This window comes from Carlito syrichta, unplaced genomic scaffold (genome assembly GCF_000164805.1).
Source record: "Carlito syrichta isolate Samal-C Ts95f unplaced genomic scaffold, Tarsius_syrichta-2.0.1 Scaffold308821, whole genome shotgun sequence".
Taxonomy (NCBI): domain Eukaryota; kingdom Metazoa; phylum Chordata; class Mammalia; order Primates; family Tarsiidae; genus Carlito; species Carlito syrichta.
In genome coordinates, this window is record NW_007252917.1 from 651,797 (window position 1) to 679,610 (window position 27,814).

General features: G+C 43.3%; 1 protein-coding gene across 1 annotated transcript in view; it reads right to left on the reverse strand.

Moving 5' to 3' along the window:
* Positions 1-24,633, reverse strand: part of ARHGEF26 (Rho guanine nucleotide exchange factor 26) — a 153,165-nt gene extending 128,532 nt beyond the window's left edge. The window contains exons 1-4 of the mRNA XM_008065955.2: positions 24,488-24,633; positions 22,940-24,065; positions 21,550-21,589; positions 14,969-15,114 (exon numbers count right to left, since the gene is read on the reverse strand). Coding sequence (XP_008064146.1) covers positions 14,969-15,114; positions 21,550-21,589; positions 22,940-24,013 — 1,260 coding nt within the window. The 5' untranslated portion in view covers positions 24,014-24,065; positions 24,488-24,633. The remainder of the gene's footprint in view (positions 1-14,968; positions 15,115-21,549; positions 21,590-22,939; positions 24,066-24,487) is intronic.
* Between the last annotated feature and the right edge of the window lie 3,181 nt (positions 24,634-27,814).

Sequence of the window (27,814 nt, forward strand, 5' to 3'; positions counted from 1 at the left end):
GAGAGAAAGAAAGAAAGGAAGGAAGGAAGGAAGGAAGGAAGGAAGGAAGGAAGGAAGGAAGGAAGATAGATTTTAGTCAAGTCCAAACTGAGCCATGGCTTATGAGGCAGTGTTGAAAATGAGTGATGACAAGCAGATCTGCAAGTATGAGAGAGAAAGGAGGAAGGCCTGGCTAGGGTCGGCATTACTGGGAATGACGCCACTGACACATAGTGAAGGTATGAATCAAGGAGCTGAGGGAGGCAGAACAGGTTTGCGGGACCTCTCTTGCAGAAGAAGAGAACGCCTGTTTCTAAAGGCAGTGCCAACATCTGAGTTGCTATTTTATTTTTGCTTGTTATTTTTGTAAAGTCGTTGGTAGACAGAAATGACAAACTCCAAAACAGTAAGTGACTTAGAACAACCATGACGCTGAAGTTCATTTCTGAGGTTTGCAGTAATATTCTAACCCGAGCAAAACCTGTTTCAGAAAAATAGGTAAGAGAGTTACCAAATGGACGCTTCACATTAGATGCGTGAAGCATGCAGTGGTGTCACTGAACAGGAATTATCTTACTGTACACGAGATCTGAGAAACTGATACAGAATCGCCACCTTTCTGCATTCCTTTGTCTGTACATCAAGATTTATTCAAGCCATTTGTACTTGCACTACTTTTATTTCTTACTCTTCTGCCCGACGGGCTCACCTAGTTTAAGTCACATCCTATAGACAGAACGTTCTTGACTTTCAATTCGCTGCTGTCTATGATTTTTATCTGTGTCATTCGCTTTTGCATTCCTTCCTACATACTTTCAAAAACATTATTTTGGGCTGGGCTCAGTGGCTCACATCTGTAATCCCAGCACTTTGGGAGCCCAAGGCAAGAGGATCACTTGAGTCCAGGAGTTTGAAACCAGCCTGGGCAACATAGTAAGATCTCATCTCTACAAAAAAAATCAAAGAATTAATCAGGCATGGTGGTACATGCCTGTAGTTCCCGCTACTTGGAAGGCTGAGGCAAGAGGATCACCTGAGTTCGTGAGGTTGAGCCATGATCGTGCCATACTGCACTCCAGCCTGGGCAATCGAGTGAGAGCCAGACAAAAATTAATTAATTAATTAATTAATAATAGTAATGACAATAAAATAAATGTCATTTCTATTGTCTTCTGAACGAGACTCTAAGTTCCTGGAGAGAAGGCTGGATTTTAGGCTTATTTTGTGGGCACATACACTACAATTCAGTGGAAAACAAGTGAATTTTTGAGTCAGATAATAGCATTGTTCAAGTGACAAATGATAAACTCTTAGTGAACGGCAAAATAAAATCTACCTTACTGTAGACTGATCATTATCTACTTAAATGTACAGAACAAAAAATACCACAACATATTGCAAATATCAAGGGTTACTCCTGCTTTGTAAAACTTTTGTTTGAGACACACACTATCTACTTGGACCCACATACTGGTTTACAAAATCAAACATAGTATGTCTCATGATGGTAAACCATTGATCTAGACCGTAGTTGCAATGTGTACTCCATGATGTCTAAAGGGTCTAGACAAGTCAGTTATGCCACTTACCACTCCCACTACAAGAAAAGCGATTCTACTCACAGTCTTTGCAAAAAGAGCAGCCCAGAGTGACCACACTTCCTACATAATCCATTGTGGAGGCCAGAACTGTCGAAACACAGCTAGGTAGGCACCTGGCCAACTGACAAACAACATGTGTTTAAGTAACTTATTAAGCAGGGGGAAAGTGACTGAGCCAAAATGATCCTGTTTTTCAAGAAAGTAACCTGGGTTGCTATATATGGAAGCCAAAAGAATGGCTTGCGGTAGGTCAGGGCTGTGCTTGGTAACCTCGAGTCTGAGTTACGAGAACTCAGAAACTCTGAGAACTCAGGAGCTCTCAGGACAAAAGATGGTCAGAGTAAAAAGGGAAAAGAAGCCATTTCACGAGAAGCAGAGAAGAGAGCCCACAGACAGAGTTGCCAAGTCACAGTATGCTAGCAAAGAACCAGAGGGAAATATGGTTCCTCTCTTCCAGAGCCAGGCATATGTATCCATTTTATTTCATTTCATTTCATTATTTTATTATACTTTAGTTATTTTATTTTACTTATTTTATTTATTTTATAGCTGTGGGGCGCCAGAGAGGATTTACTGCACTTAAGTAAGTTGCATGCAGGTGAAATTTGGGCTTCTAGCTGGCTCTCTCTCCCTCTGAAAGTGGACCAGGTACCTAGTGTGTTGCCTTTTTTTTTTTTTTTTTGAGGAAACGTCAGAGGCTGCTCCAGGTAATCTCAAGATCCTACCTAAAAAAAAAAAATCCCAGGAGAATAGCATACTGAACATACCAGAGTCTCAGTGGCCTTGCTGTGAAGAAGCAGTACTTGCCCCAATGGTATTGTCATGAGGACTACATAAGTTGTATGTGAAATCACCTAGTACAATTTCTGGCGTACAATATGTCCTCTGCAAATATCTGGTCAATAATTTAACTGCATGGAAACAAAATCAATATGATGAAGATCCACAGCGGGTCCCAGAGTTATAGCCTGAGCTGCCTGCTCTACGTGGACCCATGCATACAAAAGGGTCCCCAGTGCTCAGCTGGGTAGACAATAATTAGTCCTGTGTATTCCACCACCAGAAGCAGGGTTTCCTGCCACTCAGAGTAAAAACTGTTCCATTTTTGTGGTATTGCAGTTGGATGGGTTTATTTCCTATATCAAAGAGGGAAATAATCTGCCACTGTCTTTTAATGGCAATGACACTTCCCTCAACAGAAGCTGTCCATTGACTTTAATAGTCCTTATCTCCTCAAATAATAGAAATACAGGTAACAGACATCCTAATTATTTTAAGACATTAAAGACTAATTATCTAGAAAATCAACAGGCTAAATGTGCTCCTGATAAGTCCACAGAATTTGAGTAACAAAATTTTAAGGATCACAGCTGTAATCCTAACACTCTGGGAGGCTGAGGTGGGAGGTCACTTGAGCCCAGCAGTTCAAAGCTGTGATAAGCAGTGATTGTGTCACTGCTCTCCAGCCTGGGAAACAGAGTAAAACACATCTCAAAAAAGGAAAAAAGATTCAATAGTAATCTTGAAGGTGACCATACTCATCAATCATCATGGAGATCAGCCACCGTGTGAATGTGGCCCTAAGAAACAGTATCATCACTGAGAGAGGAGACCCCACAAGAGGATATCTTAAAGCCAAGAGGGCAAATACAAGAATCTGGTAGATGAATCCAATCCAAAGCTCAGCAGTATAGAATTTCCCCCACAGTTATTCAGAACTCCTCAGTAATTGAGTCTTTTCTTCTTTTGTCTATTACACTGTATTCCTATAGACTCTTACTGTTCTGGAATATATCCTGTCCACCTCCCCCTAAAAAATACCTAATTAAGAATGAGTCTGTAATACAACTTGATTTCATAGTAAGCAATACCTTGGAAGTCATCAAAGTATATGATGTATTTAAAAGCACAAGATTGACAAGATCACCAAGTGAGTGCAGGTAAGAAAAGAGGCCCAAGGACTTAACCTAGACAACCTTCAACATTTACAGATGAGAAGAATGAGGAAAAATCTACAAAGGAGATCAAGAAGTTCCAGCTACATTGGCCTTATTTCAAATTTTCTGATCCACCACCACCCCTAAGGATGTGTGCACATGACATTTTCTCTGCTAGGACTCCTTCAGCCTGTCCCCCGACCAACTTTGCCTAGCCACTATCTGGACACTTCAGATGGCAGCTCATGTTACCTCCTCTAACACTTTCCCTCAATTGACACCACCTTGCCCAGATGCTCTTCTCCAGCAGATCTTGAAGCAGCACCAACGTGTCCTGTATAGCTTTATCACAGTGGTAATTCTGCATTTATTTATGAGAGGATTTGCTATCTGATGCCTGTGTTATCATTCAGGGTGTTTGCAAGGCATGAAAGCAAGGTGGAGTCTGTTTTTGCTCTATCTCCTAGCATAGGACCTTGTGTGGAGCAGGCCCTTGATGAAAATAAGGAATGAAGAAATCATTCATCAATCTCTCTTATCGATTTTCTACTCAATGAAATAACAAGACACACTCTGTCGGGGCCCAGTTGTTGGCTTCTAGTTGAAACGTGTCCTTTTGTAGTTATGCCCATCAAAATTAAATACCTCTGTGCTCATCTCCTCCCACTTTCTTTGGAGCACCTGTCTTTTTTGATCTCTGCCTACCCTAGGGCACCTGGTGCACACATACCATGTCCCCACATCCCATTGTTCTCTCAGAAGAATCAATTACATAAATATTGGCATATCCACCACCCAGTTGCTCCAACCAGAGCCTTTTTTTCCTCTTTTTCTCTCTCTCTGTATTTTTTAAAAGAGATAAATTTCCAACATTGCTATATTTAGATAAAGAAATACTTTTAAAGGTGATTTTAACAATATGGAAACTGTACTTAATACCTTGCTGTAAGGTGCTTCTAGTTTTTGGAAATAAAGTCAAGAAAAAAATGCCCTCATACTGAAACTGAAAAAAAAATTTTACAAACAAATTCTCACATGTCTATGTATGTGCACTTTTCTAAAGAGAAGGCTCACGGCTCATAGTTATTATTAAATACTCAAAGTGTGTGTGACCCCCAAAAAAGAAAGATGGCTAAATGACATGCATCCTACATAATATTGCAGCAGTTATAACACTGCAGATTATGTGTAGACAGAAAATGATTAATAAGACATATTTTCCAGAGAAAAGCAATTTGTATATTATAAATAATCTGAGTATTACTTATGTAATACATATAATCTGCATTTTTTCCCACAAATATATATACATGGATCTTCAGAAGAGTATTACCAAGTTGAGAACAGCATTATCTATGGAACTGGGGTTACAGATATGATCCAAAGAGACTTTTGTCTTATCTGAAGTGTCTTAATTCTTTTCTACATGAAGAACATGTTATGATTTATTTCATAAGTCAAAGTTAACTTTCAAACATGTTAAGGGAATTGTATAATCTAATTATAATGAACTAGCAAGCCCATACACAGCCCAGTCTCTGACCCAGGCTTAGCAACCCACCGCCTGTACCATTCTTAGCTAGAAGAGAAATTCTGATGGGAGTCTGTCTTAGTCTGTTTTCCACTGCTTACATCAGAATACCTAAAACTGAATAATTCATAAAGAAAAGGAATTTATTTCTTATAGTCATGGCAGTTGAGATATTCCAGGTCAAGGGGCCACATCTGGTGAGGGCCTTCTTACTGGCAGGGACTCTCACAGAGTGCTGACACAGTGCAGGACATCACACGGTAAGAAGGACGAACATGGTAACATGCTAGATCATGTCATTCTTCCTGTCCACCAGTTCCCTTCCCATGATAATCCATTAACCCATTAATCATTGGAAGGATTAATCCATTCATGAGGGCAGAGTTCTCATGAGCCAATCACCACTTAAAGTCCCCACCTCTCAATACAAGGAATTAAATTTCAATGAGAGTTTTGGAGAGGACAAATATTCAAACCACAGCAGGGTCCAGGTCTAGGCGCATGGGCCTCTATTTCTTTTATAAATGCACAAAGATTCCAGAAGATCTGCTATGCAACTTAAAAGTGTGGACCAGTATGTGTCCGCAGGCCTAATTGTTTAAACTATGATTGCTAAAAGCCAGTCAGACATGACAAAGAATATTTTTCTATACTTTAAACGCACAAAAAAAGATACAATAAAAGGCTTTAATTACCATGTAGTCAGTTGTGGTGGCTCATGCCTGTAATCCTACCACTTTGGGAGGCTGAGGCGAGATGACTTCCTGAGCCCAGGGGTTCGAGACCAGCTTGGGCAACATAGCAAAACCTTGTATCTCCAATAAGTTTTAAAAAATTAGCCAGGTGTGGTGGCACATGCCTGTAGTTCCAGCTACTTGGAAGGCTGAGGTGGAAGGATCGCCTGAGCCCAGCAGGTTGAGGCTGCAGTGGCCATGAGCGTTCCACTACACTCCAGCCTGGGCAACCGAGTGAGACTCCAACTTGTTACCATCTAATGTAAAAATAATCTTATGAGCTTCTGTGTTGCAAAACCATACATGAAAAATTATATGACTACAGAAATCACTATTCTAAGCACAAGTCACTGAACAACTGAAAATTCAGACAAGTGAAAATTTAGGGAAAAGAATAAAAGTTTAAATGCAATAAGCATTTTTGCAAACAGAATTTCAGGTTTATTCAGGTTTATGACATTTTTTGAGCTCTAATTTTTAGTAAAAAGTAGTATGTCTTTCACAATAAGCACCATGTCACCTCAAAAGCATAGCTCTCATCAGATCAAACTGCTACGACTCCAAAGTGTCTGTTGTATTTTCAACTGAACAAAATTCTGTTTATAATAAAATTCCTGCTTTTCAAATCTTCCTTTCCCATCCTGCAAGTTCCAGAAAATCTCCCAAAGGTAAGCTGTGTGTTCCTTAAGAGCTGGACCCAGAACCGGAGACTGAGATCCGAATCCTGGATCTCCCATTACACCATTAGCCACACTCAGCACAGCTGAATAAATACTTTGATGAAAATATAACTAGTTCAACCTCTGTAGAAAATAGCATGGAGATTTTTTCAAAGAGCTAAAAATAGAATTACCATTGGACCCAGCAATCCCACTGCTAGGGACCTACCCAAAAGAAAAGTCATAGCATAAAAAGATACCAGTATCCGTATGTTCACTGCAACATTATTCACAATAGCAAAATCATGGAACCAGCCTAAATGCTCACTGATGACTGACTGTATAAAGAAAATGTGGTACATACATACACCATGGCATACGACACGGCCATAAAGAAGAACAAAATTATATCCTTTACAATAACATGGAAGGAGCTGGAAATCATCATCCTAAGTGAACTGACTCAGAAATAGAAACCAAACACTGCATGTTCTCACTTATATGCAGGAGCCAAATGGCCACAAAGATGAAAATAATAGACACTGGGGACATCAGTGGAGGGCAGGGAGGGAAGCTGTAGTTCAGAAATTACATATCGGGTCGGGCGCGGTGGCTCAGCCGGTAATCCCGCGCTTTGGGAGGCTGAGGTGAGTGAATTGCCTGAGCCCGTGGGTTCGAGACCTGCTTGGGCAACTTGGCAAGCCCTCATCTCTACAATAAATAAAAAAACTAGCCAGGCGTGATAGTGCATGCCTGTAGTTCCAGCTACTTGGAAGGCTGAGGCGGAAGGATCGCCGGAGCCCAGCAGGGCAAGGCTGCAGTGGCCGGGAGCGGCCACTGCACTCCAGTCTGGGCGACCGAGTGAGACTCCAACTCAAAAAAAAAGAAATTACATATTGGGTATAAAGTTCACTATCCTGGGAATGGGCCACCTTAGACCCAACCCCCACCACTACACAATCTTTCCATGTAACAAATGGGCACTTGTACCTCCTGAACCTAAAATTTTAAAAAAGAAAATATAAAAACCAACCCCTAGCTAAAGAGTTTAAAATTTTGGAGCAAACTGAAGAAACATTAAGATCCTGATTTAGCCCATGTCAGAAAGCACAAAACAGGAGAATACAAGAGAGGATGGCTATAGCAGGTGTTGAACACAAAACACCCTTTTCAAAGGTATCTGGCATTTCAAGGTGATGGAAATTACACAAACACACCCCATGGCAAATAAATGAGGTCAGGGCATGTGGCTGGCAAGCGTGGTTTTGGTCCTGTCACTGAACTTAACAAAACAATCACTGATTTCACAACCGTCATTTCTTAGTGCATGTTCGTTGTGTGATCTTGCGGGGCTGGGAAGGAGCTAAGATGAAAAGCAAAAAACTCCAGTCAAAATCTTTCTAAAAGAAGAGATAGTAAATTCTTCTGGGATCCTATAAGAGGGTGAACCTTATGGAAAACCCAAAGCTTGGCTGGCTACACACCTGGCACTAACTGACAGACTACACACCTGGCACTAACTGACAGATGCGTAGTGTTCTATCCCTAACACAACCAATATTTTTCTCCAAACCCACATACTTTTCCCAGAGATCTAAGAACTGTTGGCTTAGTATTCCTGAAGCCATTTTACATGAGTCATTGGGTAATTCACCTGTGTGTGACAGGTTCCTTGTCCCTGGGCACAGTTCCAGATAATAATCTTTAGAGGTCAAAAATGACTTGTTTCAAAGCCTCAAATATCTTACACATGTGACCAACTAAACATTGAGAACTGTAATCGTGCTACTGCACTTCAGCCTGGGCAACAGAATAAGATCCTGAATCAACAACAACAAAAAGAACAGATCTATATACTTGGACAATTAAGTGAATGAATAGTGTGCCATCTTCTGTCTCCACTGTCTGAGATTAAGGTGCCCATGTTGTGTTCCTGACTAGAGAGCAGCCCACTTCTATATGGAGAACCTATGGGCAGAGACACCACTGCTAAGTACATTCACCATTGATTCACTTTAGTCCTACTATAGAAGTCTGGGTCTCTTTATTCTATCAAGGCCTAATTAAATAAATACCTATTGTTTATTATTCTGTTGAGGCCCAGTTAAATAAATGCCTCTTACACAGCTCTAATTCTCCTTTATTCCTAGACAACAACACGACAGTTAAATCTGTCCCAACGTTGTACATGAGGAACCGTCTGTCACCTGTGTAGCTGAACACTGCCCTGCCCTGTCCAATGAAACCAGAGGAGACATAAACAAACACGCTCAGACAAATTACACCAAACATCGAAGGCTTAGAGGCCTTATGTAACAACCATAAATTACAGCAAATTGCTGCACTTCAAAAGAGTCTTCTGCATAATGAACTCGTCTTCCAGTCAACTGATAAGGCAACATTCACCATCCCAGGAGGCCACCAGGTGTTGGCAACAGAGATAAAAGATCTACAGAAAATAAAACAATCAACAGCAGAGAATACACATGTGCACTCACTCACTCCCCTCCTAGGGAGAAAGTCAAGGTCTTTGCCAGACTGAGACTTAACCCACTGCCAAAATACCTCTTGTCCTACTTTTCCTGGGATCAAGTCCCTACTCTAAGAAGAGTTTTGTGTTAAAATGTTACACGCTGCCGGGTGCGGAGGCTCAAGCCTGTAATCCCAGCACTTTGGTAGGCCGAGGCAAGAGGATTGCCTAAGCCCACGGGTTTGAGACCAGCCTGGGCAACATGGTGAGACTGCATCTCTACAATAAATCACAAAATTAGCCAGGCACGGCAGCACACACCGATAGTTTCAGCTACTTGTAAGGCTGAGGCAGAAGGATCGCCGGAGCCCAGCATGTCGACGCTGGGGTGGCCACGAGCATGCCACAATACTGCAGCCTAGGTAAGGTAGTGAGACTCCAACTCAAAAAAAAGAAAAAAGTTATATGCAAGATTAGATACATGTTACCCTGAAAATTGATATATTAAAAGTCAAGTATGAATGGATGATGCAAAAAGTAGAAGTATCCTGAAAACTACCCTAAATGTTGTAGCTCATCTATAAAGTGGGATCAGGGCAAAAAGTCAGACACAGAAATGGAGGTGCCAATCCCTTATGAGAAACATCCTGACAGTGTTAATAATTCATGAAGCCTCTTCTCTGTAGGGTCCTAACTGCAACTTGGACATTTATTAGCAGATAGGCTTTTGAAAAGATAATGGCTGCTTTTTAAAAAATTATATTTTAAGCCGGGCTCGGTGGCTCAGCCTGTAATCCTGCGCCTTTGGGAGGCTGAGGTGAGTGGATTTCCTGAGCCCACGGGTTCGAGACCCGCCTGGGCAGCGAGATCTCATCTCTACAATAAATCAAAAAAATCAGCCGGGCGTGGTAGTGCACGCCTGTAATTCCGGCTACTTGGAAGGCTGAGGCGGAAGGATCGCCGGAGCCCAGCAGGTCGAGGCTGCGGTGGCCGGGAGCGGCCACTGCACTCCAGTCTGGGTAACAGAGTAAGACTCCAACTCAAAAAAAAAAAAAAATTATATTTTAGAGTTGTAGGGTACATATGAGGATTTACTATATAAGTAAATTGTGCACAGGTGAGGTCTCGACTTGTAGCAGGTCCTCTCTTCCCTGATAGTGAAACTGATACCATGTGCCATGTGCCTCACTCTGTCCTCCCTCCCTCCCCTAGAAGGGTCGAGTGTCTGCCATTCCCACGCTTGTGCTCACATGACCAGTGATCAGTAATGAGTGAGAACATGTGATATTCTGTTTTTTGTTTCTATGATAGTTCACTTAGTACGATGTTCTCCAGTTGCATCCATATTGCTGCAAAGGACATGATTCTGTTCTTTATTAAGGCTACATAATATTCCATCATGTATATGTACCACATTTTCTTTATCCAGTCCACTTTCGGTGGGCACCTGGGTTGATTCCATGTTTTTGTTATTAAGCAGGTATCTTTTTGGCAGAGTGATTTGTGTTACTCTGGTGTATTCCTAGAAGTGGGACTGTTGGATCACATGGTATGTTCAATTTTTCATTTTTTTGAGACAATGTCACACCTCTTTCCACAAAAGCAGAAGTTTCCACAACAGCCTAGGAAACTAGAAGTGTTTCCTTTACTTCACAATAATGTCTGCTCTCTGGTGTTAACATATCTATTTTCCTAAAGGCCAGAGCTGGTTGTATCTTTTTGGTGGATTAAAAACCCACTTGAGAAGGACAGAAGAGAAGCTGAGGATAGTGGTTACTGCTAGGAAGGCAGGAGGAAGAGAAAAACTGGAAAGGAAGGGATGGTTAGTGAATCTGTCTAAAAAAATAGAAGCTGAAGCAAATATTCAACATTTGTTCAATCTGGGTGGTGGGTACACAGAAATCTATTACCTCTACTTATTTTTAAATTTCTCTGCAGAGGCCAGGCTTGATGGTTCATGCCTATAATCCTAGCACTTTGGGAGACTGAGGCAGGAAGATCGCTTGAGCCCAGGAGTTTGAGAGCAGCCTGGACAACATAATGAGACCTTATCTCTATAAAAAAATCAAAAAATTAGCCAGGTGTGGTGGCACGTGCCTGCAGTCCCAGCTACTTCGGAGGCTCAGGTGGAAGGATCGCCTGAACCCAGGAGGTTGAGACTGCAGTGAGCCGTGATGGCGCCACTGCACTGCAGCCTGGATGACAGAGTAAGACACTGACACAAAAAAAAAAAAAAACAAAACAACAACAACAAATCTCTTCAGGTTTGAAGCACTTTATAACAAAAAAATTAAAGTAAAATTTAAGTGAAAAGAAGACACCTAAGGCACCGAGAAAATGCAGGCTGATGCCTGAGCAATGCTTAGTGGCAAAGTCCAATTATGCTGCTTTGACTAAATGTAATTGCCAAGCAACACAGTAAATACACACAAGTCTCCTAGGAACAGGCAACTCCAAGATAACATACACTACAGTCAGAACCCACTTTACCATTTTACATTTCATTACAAGATCGTTCTTTGCTACCGATCTAGTTTACAAAAGGCACATCCGTATATTTACTTTTGCCAAATAAAATGCATGTCCATAAATGAAGTTGAAGTGAAAGATATGCACTGTTATTTAACTACATATATATGTGTTCATCTACATGAAAGCCAAACCCCAGGAGGCATATTTTTAGTGCTAATACTAAGTTGGATCAGTGTGTAACTGACACAGAAATCCACATTTCTGTTTGGCGTTCTGGCGGGGACCAACAGCAGGATTTAGGCCTGTGCTAACAAACACAGCTGCTGCCACAGAGAGAAAACTCAAAAAACCCACAGGCTTCTTTCTTCTCCTAAATCCTCTACCAAATGGTCCACACCAACAACTGAATGAACTGACTGAAAGCCATTTAGTGCTGACATGGCCTCAATGAACCTTGTCACCAGTTTTTCCACATATCTGTTTTGGTATACACGTATCATGAAATCATTAGATTAGGGCTAAAGGCTGCTAATACACCAATTCTGTGGCTAGGTGTTACCACTCTTACCACACACAAAAATCATAAAATTATCACAAAAGCTACAAACTGTAAGTGCAGGGGCCAAGTATGGCCCATAGATATTTTGTTAGACTCACACAGCATTTCTTTAAAATTTGAATTAAGGCTGGGTGCAGTGGCTCAAGCCTGTAATCCCAGCACTTTGGGGGTCCTAGGCAAGAGGATTGCCTGAGCCCAAGGGTTTGAAACCAGCCTGAGCAAGTTGGTGAGAGCTCACCTCTACAATAAAGCAAAAAATTAGCTGGGCATGGTAGCACAAGCCTGCAGTTCCAGCTACTTGGAAGGCTGAGGTGGAAGGATCGCCTGAGTTCAGCAGGTCAAGGCTGGGGTGGCTGTGAGCGTGCCACTGCACTTCAGCCTGGGCGACAGAGTGAGACTGACTCAAAAAACAAAAAAATTGAATCAACATGGAACCAACCTAGGTGCCCATCCATGCTGGACTGGACAAAGGAAATGTGGTAGATATACACCATGGAATACTATGTAGACATATCAAGAATGAAATCATATCCTTTGCAGAAACATGGATGGAGCTGGAGCTGGAGGCCATTTTTCTAAGTGAACTAGCTCATGACACAGAAGTCAGACACAGAAATGGAGTGTTCTCACAAGTGGGAGCTAAACAGCAGGTATACATGGACATAAAGAAAGAAATAACAGGCCAGGCACCATGGCTCACGCCTGTAATCCCAGCACTTTGGGAGGCCGAGGTAGGCGGACTGCTTGAGACCAGGAGTTGGAGACCTGAAACTGGACAACATAGAGAAACCTCACTCAACAACAACAACAAAAATTAGTCGAGTGTGGTGGCATGCACCCATAGTCTCAGCTAGTTGGGACGCTGAGATGGAAAGATTGCCTGAGCCCAGCAGATCGAGGCTGCCGTGAGCCATGATCATTGTGATCATGCCACTGCACTCCACTCTGGGCAAAAGAGTAAGACCTTGATGCAAAAAAAAAAAGAATATATAAATATTATTCAAAAACTAAAATTAGGATAATACTCACAAAAGTCTGAATTTCTGTATTCTCTTTTCTAAATATCAGATCTGGCCACACAGAGCCCCCTATTAACCTGGTTTAAGCTAAGCAGTAGCTGCTCGGTTTTGTTTTGTTTTCTGAGTTGGGGGTCTCACTCCGTCTCCCAGGCTAGAGTGCAGTGACACACTCATGGCCATCCCAGCGTCGACCTGCTGAGTTCCAGCAATTCTTTCACCTCAGCCTTCCAAGCAGCTGGAACTACGGGCGCACGCTACCACGCCCGACTAATTTTTTATTAGAGACAAGGCCTTGTCAAGTTGCCCAGGCTGGTCTTGAACCTGCAGACTCAGGCAATCCACTCACCTAGGGTTCCCAAAGTGCTAGGATTACAGGCTGAGTCACTGAGTTCGGCCACTGCTCAGTTTATATAAGGCCTGTTCACCAAAGCCCCCACCACTCCCCATCACCCACACGCACCAGCATCACTTATTCACACGACTAGCTCCACTACTGTAGATAATTTAATTTGGGGCATTATACTAAGGTGCTATACCTTGGAGGCAATGGATATTAATAGATTCTCCTTAGAACAAAATTAGGGGCTGGGAGGGATATAGAGGTTTCTACATTTTTTTTTTATAATAGAGTCAAGGTCTCACTATATTGCCCAGGCTGGTCCTGAACTCCTGGACTCAGGTAATCCCCTCACCTCAGCTTCCCAAAGTGTTGGGATTACAGGAATTCCAATATAGGTTAGAAAAGGGAAAGTAGAGCTGGAACCAGAAGTCGTCCACCACCATTAACATCCACACATTGCCACAATCCCCGCTACACGGTGCTAGCACACACAACTTCTTCCCTTAGGCTGGTGGGTTCCCAAAATACATGAGCTTCCTGACTCTGAACACACTCATTCCGGCTTACAAGGGAATCGTCCCTGCTCTTACACTGCCTAAGGACGCATGGAGGTGTACTGGCTTGTTTTTGAGCAATGCTTCCCCCACCCAAGCCAGTTCTGGGAATTCCTTTCTACTTGCTAATGAATCAGATGCCCACAAATGCTATGCCTGAACTCTTAGCAAGTAAACTAAGTATCACACTGTAACACGCTGTAAGCCAGGAGGAAAAAATATTATGGTTAAAAAGTAGAAGATGCTGAATGTGGTGGATCACGCCTATAATCCCAGAACTTTCGGAGGCCAAGGTGAGAGGAATGCTTAAGTTCAGGAGTTCAAGATCAGCCTGGGCAACGTAGCGAGACCTTGTCTCTACAAAAATCAAAAAATTAGCCAGGCGTGGTGGCATATGCCTATAGTCTCAGCTACTCAGGAGACTGAGGAGGAAGGATTACCTGAGCTTAGGAGGTTGAGGCTGTGGTGAGTCACGATAATGCCACTATACTCCAGTCTGGGTGTCAGAATGAGACCCTGACTCAAAAAAAAAAAAAGCAAAAGACGTTTGATGCAGAGAGGAGAAATTACTTATCAACATGCATTTATGCAAAAGATGTCCAGAGGAAGAGGGAATGGAATGCCATTAATTAATAGCTTCAAAGAAAATATAAACGTGTCTGTACCAAATGAAACTTCTAAAGAAAACTGCAATAAGCTCCTTATTGTACATAGAAATTCATACAAGTACACACATAACATGTATATACACACATGCACATTTATAGGTATATAGCCATAATTATGATAAAGTTCAGGCTATTATTAAGTCACTTCTGGACATAAACATTATATATATATAAAAGGATACCTAGTAGGGATGAGTTTCCAAAGTCCACAGTACATCAATCTCAAGGCACTTGATTTTATCAAAACCTAATTTTCCTGATCAGACACATCAAAGTTCATGTTCTCATTAGTGTCTGCAGAATTTTGAGAAACATTTCATAATCTAAAAAGAAGCGTCTCCTTGGAATTACAGGCTCATTGGCAGAAAAAATAAAAGTCACATCCACACATCATTTCCCCAGCTTGGTATTCCTCCCGCAAATAGAGAAGGATGTATACACTCACAGCAGAGAGCTGGCTCCACGTGGATCTCAGCGGCTTATGGTGAATCAAGATTTTTTCATCCGACTTCTGTTCTTTGGGCTCCGACTCTTCATCAGAGTCAATGTCAAGGGCCTTTTCTTTGTAGTTTTGATATAGGACAGCATTTTCTGAAAGAAAACGAGCTGTACGTGTCACTAATTGCTCTCAATCATTATACGACTTGTTCTAAACAAACATCCACATTCAAACCATGTTAGGTCTCCAGTTCATTTACTTTTTATTTTTATTTTTTGAGTCAGAGTCTCACTCTATCACTCAGGCTGGAGTGCAGTGGCATGATCATAGCTAACTGCAGCCTCAGCCTCCTGGACTCAGGCAACCCTCCTGCCTTAGCCCCCCAAGTAGCTGGGACAACAGGCACAAGCTAATTTAATTATTTTTTGCAGATACAAGGTCTTATTATGTTGCCTAAGCTGGTATTGAACTCCTGGGCTCACGCAATCCTCTTGTCTTGGGCTCCCCAATACTAGGATTAAAGACGTGAGCCACCATACTCAGCCTATGGTCTCCAGTTTAATAAACAACAAAGAGGCCGGGCTCGGTGGCTCAGCCTATAACCCCAGCACTTTGGGAGGCCAAGGTAAGCCCATGGGTTCGACCAGCTCGGGCAACTTGGCAAAACCTCATCTACAATAAAATCCAAAATTAGCCAGGAGTAGTAGGGCGCCTGTAGTTCCAGCTGCTGGAAGGCTGAGGTGGAAGGACAGCCGGAGCCCAGCAAGTCGATGCTGGAGTGGCTGTGAGTGTGCCACTGCACTCCAGCCTGGGCAACGGAGTGAGACTCCAACTTAAAAAAATAAATAAATAAACAACAAAAAGACAAACAGATTTTGACACTGAAGAGAAATTACAGAAAAGTGATTTTCTCACATAGCTCTGTCCTAAATTCATCTGCAGAAGAAGGAAGGGGCTCATACACAGAACACCAACAGAAGCAAATTTTCCTCTGTCCTCTACTCATGAAGGGCAGTCAGACCAGTTAAATCATTGTTATTTAGGTTGAATGAAATTCATACCTTACCTTTTTTTAAAGGTACAATACCATTCATTCATCTATATAACAAACATTTATTGCACTTTATCTATAATGTGCCCAGGGCTGACGGTAAAATGGAAAACAAAAGACACCTCTCATGCCTTCATGAGCTAACAATTGAATAAGAAAAACAGATTCATTCACACATGCATTCACCCAACTACTATTTAGAAAACACCTACTAGGTGCCAGCAACTGCTTTGCACTGAAAATATGACAGGCCCCCCAAAATCTCAATCTTTATGATTCAACATTAGAGTGTGAGAGAACTGCAATAAATAAACCAGTACCTTTTTTTCCCTTTTGAATCAAGGTCTCACTTTGTCACTAAGGTTGGAGTGCAGCGGCACGATCACAGCTCACCGTAGCCTCAACCTCCTGGGCTCAGGTGATCCTCCTGCCTTAGTCTCTCAAGTAGCTGAGACTACAGGTCTGCACCACCAGGCCCAGCTCATTTTTTTTTTAGATACAAGGTCTTGTTTTGTTGCCTAGACTGGAGAACCAGTAACTTTTATAGTATTTCAGAGCCTGACAAGGGTCAGAAAGTAAAATTGCGAAGAGAGTGGGAAGTGCTGGAAGAGGGTATGTAGATTTTAAATAGGGTGGTTTAGGAAGGACTCACTGAGGTGAGAAAAAAAGTTACCTATACAGCTAGAAAAAGATCATCTCAGGGAGGGAGGGGGCAGAGCAAGTACAAAGGCCCTGGAGCCGGAGCCTGTTTAGTATGTATGCATCTACAAAGAGCAGCAAGGAGGCCTAGATGCTGGCATACCATGAAGGGGCAGGGAAAAGAACAAGAGATGGGAGTTGAGGGCGAGTCAAGGGGATCATGCGGGGTCTTGCCTAATGTTATTGAAGGACTTTGATTTTTACTCCAAGTATGATGGCAAGTCATTGTAGGGCTGAGGACACAATGATCTTAACACAATTACACATCTTCAAATTAAAGGACTGAGATACAGGTGTTCTAAAAACAGACTGTCAGCAGGGTGTGGTTCTAGTCTGAGGGTCAGGGAGGTGTCAACGAGGAAAGTCTAGGATCTGAAAGCTGAGAAGCTACCGAGCCACAGAAGAGGCATTTGCAAAAGCCGTAACAGGCACACAGTAAGAAACATAATACAGTCACGCACCTCATAGCATTGTTTCAGTCAACGACAGACCACATATACAACAGTGACCCCATACGATTATAATGGAGCTGAAAAATTCCTACCGCCTAGTGACATCGTAGCCAGCGTAATGTCTTAGCACAACGCATTACTCACATGTTGGTGGTGATGCTGGTGTAAACAGAACTACTGCACTGCCAGTCATAGAAAAGTCTAGCACATACAATTATGTACAGTACATGGTACTCGCTAATGATAATAAATGACTGTGACTGGTTTATGTATTTACTGTACTATACTTTTTATCATTATTTTAGAGTGTACTCCTTCTGCCTATAAAAAAAAAGAAGCTAACTGTCAAAGAGCCTCCAGCAGGTCCTTCAGAAAAAATTCCAGAATAAGGCGTTGTTATCATAGGAGACAACAGCTCCATGCGGGTTATTGCCCTTGAAGACCTTCCAGTGGACCCAGATGTGGAGGTGAAAGCCAGTGAGATTGATATCCTGACCCTGTGTACACCTGGGCTAATAATGTGTGTGTCTGTGTCTTCATCTTTACCAAAAAGTTTAAAATATAAAAATAAAAACATTTTACAATAAAAAAGTTTACAGAATAAGAATATAATGAAAGAAAATATGTCTGTACAGCTGTACAATATGTTTGTGTTTTAAGCTAAGTGTCACTCTGTAAGACTCAAAAAGTTTATAAAGTGAAAAAATTACAGCAAGTTACAGTTAATTTATTACTGAAGAAAGAAAATGTTTACAAATTTAGTGTGGCCTAAGTGTGCAGTGTTGATAAAGTCCACAGTGGTGCAGAGTAACATCCTAGGTCTTCACGTTCACTTACCACTCACTTGCTGACTCACTCAGAGCAGCCTCCAGTCCTGTAAGCTGCATTCATGCAAGCTCTATACAGGCACACCATTTTTAATCTTTTTTGTCATATTTTTACTGTACTTTTTCTATGTTTAGATACACAAATAGTATTGTATTACAACTGCCTACAGTATTCAGAATAGTAACGTGCTGTTCCACCATCATTCCACCGTCGTTACGTGATGCAAGACCATATCTTAAAAGAACAAAGAAAAGACAAGGGCTAAGTTTGAGTGTGACTAGTGGCCAAATAGTGCAATATGAGTTTAGAGATGAGCCAGGTAGTTCAAATCAAGCAAAGCTTTGTAGGTAACATTAAAGAATGGGCTGGGCACAGTGGCTCACATCTGCTATCCCAGCACTTTGGGAGGCCTAGGCAGGCGGATCGTTTGAGCTCAGGAGTTCAAGACCAGCCTAGGCTACATAGCAAGACTTCATCTCTACAAAAAAATCAAAAAATATGCTGCGCATGGTGATACACACCTGTAGTCCCAGTTACTTGGGAGGCTGAGGCAAAAGGATTGCCTGAGCCCAGGAAGTCGAGGCTGTGGTGAATCGTGATCATGCCATTGTACTCCAGTCTAGGTGACTGAGTGAAGCCCTAACTAAAAAAAATAAAATAAGAAAAAAGAAAAAAAAAGGGTGGGGTAGGGGGGTGGGGATTTTATCCTGGGTACAAAGATTTTACCCTGGATACAAAACAACTGAGTTTCTTTTACTCTGTAATGATTGTATTTTAGCCTGAATGCAACAGGCATCCACTAAAAGGTAATATTTTATAAGATTGGAGAGCAAAACACTGACTATCTAGGAGACTAATTAGAATGCTACTGGGGGCCGGGCTCATTGGCTCAGCCTGTCATGCCAGCACTTTGGGAGGCTGAAGCGAGTGGATTGCCTGAGCCCGCGGGTTCGAGACCAGCTTGGGCAACTTGGCAAGACCTCATCTCTACAATACATAAAAAATAAAAAATTAGTCGGGCATGGTAGCATGCGCCTGTAGTTCCAGGTACTTGGAAGGCTGAGGCGAAAGGATCGCCAGAGCACAGCAGGTTGACGCTGGGGTGGCCATGAGTATGCCACTGCACTCCAGCCTGGGCGACGCAGTGAGACTCCAACTCAAAAACCAAACAAAAAAGAATGCTACTGGGGTAGTCCATGAAGGATGATGGAGATTTGGGTCACATAACTCAGAATGGATTGGTGAGAGACTGGATATGGGGACAGAGAGCTGGAGGTATTAAGGATGTTTCTAGGTCTTCAGGTCCTACAACTGTAAAGCAGGTGGCAGAAACACCAGAAAAGAATCAGGTTCAGTGGGGAAGATTATGAGTAAGGTTTGGGACATATGAAGTTTGAATCTCCTTTCCCATCTGCTACAGCAAGCACACATCTGCCTCCTTCCCCATCAACCATAGACTGTTCTATACGCACTATGACTAAAGCAACTCTGGAGTCTATGCACGAGTGTGCTGGTCTCTGATTGCTGTGCAGGAGTGTGCTGGTCTCTGATTGCTGTGCTTATGTAAAACAGATTATGGGGTAAAGACTGTTTCCCCTAGTCTTTACAGGACTCTGTGGTTGGCACAATGTATATGCGTAACATTGTTGTTGTGATTGCTCATTCATTCTCACAATAACATAGGCAACAGTATTATTAACCTCATTTCACCCATGAAGTAGCTCAATGAGGACTCAGTGAAGTTAAGTGTTTTGCTCAGTGTCACTCTATGATGCCCAGGAGCAGTAGGACAAGAACCCGGATCTGCCTGGCTCCATCGCATGTTCCCACATTTCAGCCACACAGCTTCCTGAGCTAGATTCTTAGTAGTCATTAACTGTAAGAAACCTGCATTCCTCGAGGATATTTATGTGAAAAAAAGAGTTCCTAGGTCATCATATTTGAGAAGACACAAAGAAGCATGTCCTTATAAAAGGAAGTAACACAAGAACTAGTTAAAATGAGGGTCTGCCCAATGACCTTAAAAAAACTCAAAATGTTTAACACTCTGAGACTAAGGTCACAAATTCAGTGTTAAATTCTTGGGGATGTAAAGCATCTCCTTAAGTACACAGATATCACAAAGATGCTCTGTACTCTATAGTCAGAATGGTACAAGAGGAAGCAAACTGGACTAAGTACCAGATCTGGCTATGTTACCAGCTGTGTGACAGTGGATAAGTTATAACCTCTCAGAGCTTCCAGTTTCCTCAGTTATAAAATCAGAGAGACAAATTTATCTCAACCAGCTAAATACTGCATCAGGGTTTCTTCTCCATATCTTCTCCATATTTCCAAAAGTTGGTGCAATGAATGAATTTTTATAAAACACTTTATTTTTGAGTCAGGGTCTCACTCTGTCATCTAGGCTGGAGTGCAGTGGCATGATCATGGCTCACCACAGCCTTGATTTTCTGGGCTCAGGCAATCCTTCTGCCTCAGCCTCCCAAAGTAGCTGAGATCACAGATGCATGCCAACACGACTGGCTAATTTTCAGATTTTTGTAGAGACAAGTTCTTGCTATATTGCCCAAGCTGGTCTCAAACTCCTGAGCTCAAGCTATCCTCCTGTCTAGGCCTCTCAAAGTGCTGGGATTACAGCAGTGAGCCACTGTGCCCAGCCTATACGTAATTTTTAAATGGTCCAATGGGAAACTCATCTTTATGAGAATTATATAGGGAAATGTTCTCTAATCATCTAAGGCTATATATTTTATAACTCTGGGTGGTTTTACATTAGCTTTACTTATAGAGGGGCTTTCCCTTCCATATTCTTTAAAGGTTGGAATACCTCAGCACTTCAAAACATGGCAGTTAGTAACGACCCTCAGTACTGCCATGGTCCTCTGGCTCTACAAGGGCTGCAGCTGAGACGGCTCCCTTCATGCTCTTCCAGGCTGGTTGACACTTGACCCATCTATTTACAGAAAGTACACTAATCTGATTAGTGTCTGAACACCTGGTGGAAGCTGCTTTTGTTTTTGAGATCCTTAGCAACAATACTGTATGGGCTAAAAATTCTCAAAAATATATTTCTGCCGGCCAGGAGAGTTAGAGTTTCCCAAAGTTGAAATTTAGTAAGGAAACAGGAACCTGGAAGTGATACTAAAATGTGGAAATATGAAGGAAAGAATATTAAGTCAAAGGACATGTGACCTAAAGAAATATGACCTCAGATCTAACTGCCAAACTCAGAATTTTTAACTAAAAGGCTAGAGCTTGCTCTGAGTCTCTATTTTTTAAGGAAGAAGGGGACAGAGCCAAAATAAAGAAAAATTGCAAATACAGGACACTGATTGAAAAAGTAATCAGCTTATAAGAAATGCCATTAATTATAGTCACTGTTGTTGTGACTAGGAGAAAAATTAGCTTAGTGAAGAGTTTTAGACTGTATAATTTGGGAAGAAGTTGGACATATTTCTCATCTTAAGTGTTTTTGTTACTGCAGTTGGATTTCAACTTATAATTGGTATTCCACATTGAAACAGCAATAAAAGTCTGGAAAATTAAATGCTTACCTTCCCCATCAAATGTTCCTTGTCCTTTCAGCATTTTTTTCTAAAAGACGCAAAAAGCAAAAAAATAAATAAATAAACAAATAGAGGGGGGAGCAAAAGCAAACCATGTATGAATGAGCCAAAAAGAAAATACAGCTATTTTAAGTAAAATTACTTTTTTTGTTATGCATTCATTAGATTTCCAAAAGCACACAACAGATGAGGCCTAGAGCAGTTCACTCATATGACCACTAAAATTCATTGAAACAGTGAAACAAAATGTACAAAATCTCCCAAACCCCATCAAAACAGACTGAGAAGCCTCAAATGACCAACAGTTCAGCTCCTTTCACTACTTGTGATTCAACATCACTGTTAAATTGAACTCTGCTATACATGCAGAGTTGAAAAAAAACACATAAAATGTTATGTAATTTCTTTTATTTAAGACCATGAGCTCTAAAATAAAACAGGCTTGCTTGTGTATTACATATGTGACACTCACATAGACTAGTTCCAGTTCTCTGATTAATCAAGCAAAAATGTGGCTGCCGAAAAGAATCTCTGTCCTATTACTGAGATCTGTCTTATTTCTGGAGAAGGCAGCACACACTCCAAAATATCTCTCTCTAGTGTTCCCTATTTCTTTATGTCATATTTGGCAATATTTCGGTAAGTGCACCTTCTAGGCCAGTATCAGGAAGCCACATCACACAGTTCACCTTAACCTGAGGTTCTGAGCTACCAATTTGTTAAACGCACTCAAGAATGAATGGGCATAAAATGGGAATACAATACAACCAAAGGCCACAGTGACAAAAACAAGCAACAGAAAAGATGACAAACTATGGGTCTTTTGGGATCCTGGCAATTGATTTTAAAATTCATTTTGCCCAGATGACATCAAGTGTGTAATCACCACCAAAAAACAATTCAGTAAGTAAAAGCAGAAAATACAAAACAGGTTCAAACAGAAATCAGTATTTTTCTATACAGCTGTCATAACAGCTACCCCTACACTTCTAAACACCAGACAACTTGACCACTGTCAAGTGTGCAGATTTATACATGCTCCCTGTCTCAGCTACTTGTGTGAAAAGTGCTCAGGACTCACTCAGTCAATATGTTAATCTGCCAGAAAGTTTTTCCCTTTTATCGCCCCCAATTTTGCCTGAGCTTAGAAGGTTAAAAGTGATGAGTTTCACTTCTCCCCACAAAGATACCTTAAACTTGGCTGGGTCTGCCAGCCACAAAGTGACCAGGAGATAGATGTGCCCAGGTCATAAATAAAACAGAATTAAAAGAGAGTGACTACTTGTTTCCGGTGCTTCCCCCCCCGACCCTCTCTCCCACCCCGACCCCATTCACTCTGGCTTAGTGAATGGCAGGCCACACTCCTGCCCACTCTCACCTTTATCCTCCCCAGGCTGGAAAACTTCTCCTTGTCTTCCACCACTGCCTTCAGAACAGGCTGGGACATTCTGTTCTTCTTCTTCGAGCTGGTAGGACTGTCGAAATCAAAGCCACTGACCACGGCCCTGCGATAGGATGTGGACCGCAAGCCCCTCCGCAGAGACCCGGGGCTGTCCAAGTCGTTGTCGACCTCGCCCTCGTCCCCTGCGTGTCCCAGGGGTGCTCCAAGGCCCTCCATCATGCTGCGCACCTTGAGAAGCCTCTTGTGGGGCTCCACATTCTGGCTGTTGGATTTACTTATCTTAATTTCTGAGGCCAGGCTCTTCGGAATGATCTGCTGCTTCCCCACTTTGAGGGCGGCGGGGCTGTTTGTACTCAAAACCACGGAAGGATTCTCCGGGAGCTCGTTCTCCTGTGAGGGCAGCCTTTGAAGGGGGAGTTTTTGTTCCGAAGACCTTTTCTGGGATGCAGGAGAGGACCCCGGTTCGGGGTCCTTGGCCGGCTGGCCAGACTGGGAGCCGGAGCCAGGAGAGTCGTGACTGGGGCCAAGGCCATTCGCAGCGGGCGAGGGCACCGGGCTGGCGGTCAACCCAGACGGGTCCCCCTCCGGGCTGCCGGAGGCGGACGCACTGAAAGTCCGCGGGGGGCGCAGTACCCGCGGCGGCACAGGCGGGCTCACCGTGCCATTCGCTGGGGATTTCGGGGAGCCACTCGGCACTGCTTTGGAAACCTGGGGGGACTTGGGTCGTCGAACTCGAGGCGAGGCAGCGCTGTACTCCGGGGAGACCGTCCCACCATTGGCTACCGGGCTCCGATGGGCACCCAGAAGCAGGGGACTCCTGTGGACGGTCCTGCCCTCCGAGGCGGCGGGCACCTGGGCTGGAGCCTGCGCTGCGGGGTGCGTCCCCCGCTCCTCCACCGGGAAATCCGTGATCAGCAACCCGCTGGGGCTCTGGTAGGACTGCGGTCTCGGCTTGCTCCGACCCAGCAGCTGGGGCTCAGGGGTCGACCGCCTCCGCCACAAGGGGGTTACGCTGTTGCTGGAAAAATCCACTTCGCTCTCGCCGTCCATAGCGGGGTCTCGGGGGTCCGCCCCGGGAGGAACAGCACCGAGCTAGTCTTGCCTAAAGAGGAAAGAAGTTATGGAACCTTGCCTCCGGACAACCAGGCACGCCAGACAGACCCGCGAACTCCAAGTCCGCGGTCACCTCGCTGTAGCGCGGGACAAGACTGCGCGGCACTTAACCGCCCTTTCTCGGGCAAAAACTGCACCCACCGTGCTGCGCGCTCCAGGGCGGGAATCTGGGCAGCCCACCAGGCGGATTAATCCAATCACCTCCGCGTCTCTCCCGCGCCCAACGACCACCCTCAAGGAACGAGCCAGCCACCGATTCACCGGGTGCAAGGCGATGCACAGGAAACTTGGGACGAGTTCAGCTTTCTTGGGAAACTCGCCGCGGGACGCGCCCCTCCGCCGCCATCCAGCCGCCCGCCCTCATCGCGGGAGCCCTCGCGCTCGAGTTGCGCGGCTCCCAGGCGAATTTGCCTTCGGGGGCTGGCAAAGCCCGGGACCAACGAGCGCCCACCGCCCGGTGAGTAGCTCGGGTCCGGGACCAAAGCGCGGCCGTGGAGCTCGGGAGAGCTCAGCAGCCACCGCGGCGCCGGCTCCGCCCCCAAGGCTGACCACGCCCCATGCTTAGCCCCGCCCGACCTGGCCCCGCCCAAATCCGCCTCCGTCGCAACCAGAGGGGAGACGCTGTCTTCCCGCCCCCACGTCCTCTGCGCCCGCTCCAGGCTCAGCGTGACACGGACCAGGGCACCTGAGCTGGTGCTGAGCTCTAGGGTTTCGGGTTGGATGCTGCGGACTGGCGGCGGCGGCACGGGCGCTGTGGGCTCGCGGGATGGTGGTCGGAAGCGCAGCGTGGGAAGCAGCTTAGGAGCTCCGCCGAGGTGCAATTTACGAAGCTCTGAGAGTCTCCCGGGTTGAAACCGAGAACGCGCGGCAGAGTGGGGTGTGTGAAAAGCACGAGAGGCAGCGCGGGGCGCTCCCGGAGAGAGCCATGCCCTTCTCTGCATGCGGTGGGCTACATATCGAATGGGCTCACTCTATATTATTAAAATTCCTCATAATACAGACAGATAGATTTGCTTGTTTGTGCCTAGAGCATTTTCAGAGCGGTAAACTGGTAGCTCTGGGAAGGGAAACTGGGTGGCGAGGAAACCGGAGGAAGGGAGAGTTTTTATTTCATTATCTTTCGACCTTGTATGCGTTGAACCTTGAAAGCTGCCTGCAAAAGATAAACGCAATTTCAGCTGCAAAGAAAATGTACTGGTTTTCAAGAGTATATAGAATAAATTCCAAAATCCTGACCCTTCATGATTTAGACCACTGCCCCCGCCCCGTTGTTTATTTTCTCAGGCACTTGTTCTCTTCCATTTCTGAACCTATCAAAATGTGTATGTATACATTTATTTATCTTTATATCCCTTGTCTTTACACTGAAATCTACATGAGGACAAGGGGCTGTGTTTATTTGTCTCCTCTTTGTTTCAGGCACATAGTAGGCACTTAAATGTTTGTTGAATCAGTATTCGAGTAAATGAATGATAGTAAAAAAGTGAGAACAGTAACCCTCCCTGCCAGAGTGCACACTTGCCAAATAGTAGAAAGATGACTGTGTCATGGCCAAGCTACTATTGTGTGAGAATAATAAGGCAAACTTGAGAAGACAAAAAATTTTAGACTGTAAGATCTGTGTGATTGATTATGTTATTAACAAAACATAATGGGCCCCTTTCAAGTTCTCTTTCAACATCAGCAGGGATGTAGTGGGCATCCACTTGTGCAAGTTATGCTGCTTGTTTTTTGCCTAGATTGAATGTAATGGTCAAAAATATTAAGAGGCAATCTCTGTGTGCACTTTCTAAATGCCGTACAATGCACATATATTACTTGGATCTGAGACATTTTTATAAACTAGAAGAAAAGAAGAAATAGCATACAAAATTTTAAAAGAAAACTGCTAAGCATTATGGGAGGCCAAAGCAGGAAGATCACTTGAGGCCAGTCATTCAAGACTAACTGGGGCAGCATAGCGATACCCTCGTCTCTACAAAATATTAAAGTTAGGTGTGGTGGCACACACCTATTGTCCCAGTTACTCAGGAGGCTGAGGCATAAGAAGCGCTTGAACTCAGGAGTTCAAAGCTGCAGTGAGCTATGGTATTGCCACTGCACTCTAACCTGGGCGACAGAGCGAGACCCTATCTCTAAAAAAATAATAAAATAACTTAAAAACAATTTTTAAAACAAATTTACCAAATATTTTGGTTGGAAAATATATGATTAATTACATACTTATACATAGATACAAAGGTATTTTTTAATATAGGGTTTTTTCAATTAGCTGAGCCTGGTAGCGAGTGCTTGTAGCTCCAGCTACTTGGAAGGCTGAGGCAGAAAGATCACCTGAGTCCAGTGGGTCATCGCTGAGGTGGCCGTGAGCGTGCCACAGCCCTCTAACCTGGAAAAAAAAGGGTTTTTTTTTTCTTTTTTTTTTTTGAGTTGGAGTCTCTCACTCTGTCCCCCAGGCTGGAGGGCGATGGCATGCTCATGGCCACCACAGCCTGGACCTGCTGGGCTCAGGCGATCCTTCCACCTCAGCCTTCCAAGTAGCTGGAACTATAGGCGCATGCCAACACACCCAGCTAATTTTCTTTTTAATTTATTGTAGAGATGATGTCTCACCAACTTTTCCAGACTGGCCTCAAACCTGTAGGATCAGGCAGTTCTCTCACCCCGGCCTCCCAAAGTGCTGGGATTATAGGCATGAACCACCACGCTCGGCATATATAGGGTTTTTTCTATACCAACATGTATTGCTTTCATATTAGAAATAATATAACAAATTAATTTCAGAAGTGCTTCGCTAATGATAAATAAAGTGTTTACCTAATTCTGAATACAATCTGTAACCTACATTAAGAACCTATAAGTGGTGATGTGAGAAGTTGGCTTTTCTTCAAATTATGTTGCTTTTGCAAACAAGTGTAACTGATGTTTGTGAAGAAATCACAGGATCTGCCTACCTAAGCAACAACATAGTGCCTACCCAAACAACAACAACAACAAAACACTAAGTTCTGTTCCTACACTGAGGGAAGTTTGGAAACTCATAGACCTAGTGCCTATTCAGTTTATCATATCTGTTCAAATCTAAGACATCTTCAATTGCTTGTACCACCAAGAAGGAAAAAGAGCTGCTAATTAAACTATGACAAAATGTGGTAGCATATAGAATTTATACTTACCGAAAGAGTGCTCTTAGACCTACATAGACATAGATTTTTTTTTAGTAGCATGCACATATAGAAAAGAAAAATATAAGCAAAATAAATTGATTGAAATTTTGCATATCTAGCCTAATTCTTCTGAATCCCTTCTCATGGAGGGTAATAATATATGTGTGTTTTTCCTCCATACAATGTCATTGGTAGTGCGACACTACTTAACAGGATGTTCCAGTCTTGTCTCTGGGATTTGTGTCCCACCCGCTGACACCCATTCTGCAAATTTGATACTGGCACTGTCCTCTTTGACAAACACGTAGTTTTCTTGTTCAACTGAACCACATGTCACTACAAGCTATGCAGCTTCTCTGTGAATGGCCAGAAGGAAGCCTCCTGCATGTTACATATGTTGGTTATATCAGTCTCTCGTTGCTTTGAAATTTCTTTCACCTAATCTGACGCATCTAGCAATTTTGTCTGCCTTCAGTTGTGTTTCTTGGCATATAGCTTTGACACATGTAATATTAAATTGCATAGAATTTAATAGAAGTGATGACAATTGGATTATGCCCATGCTCACAAA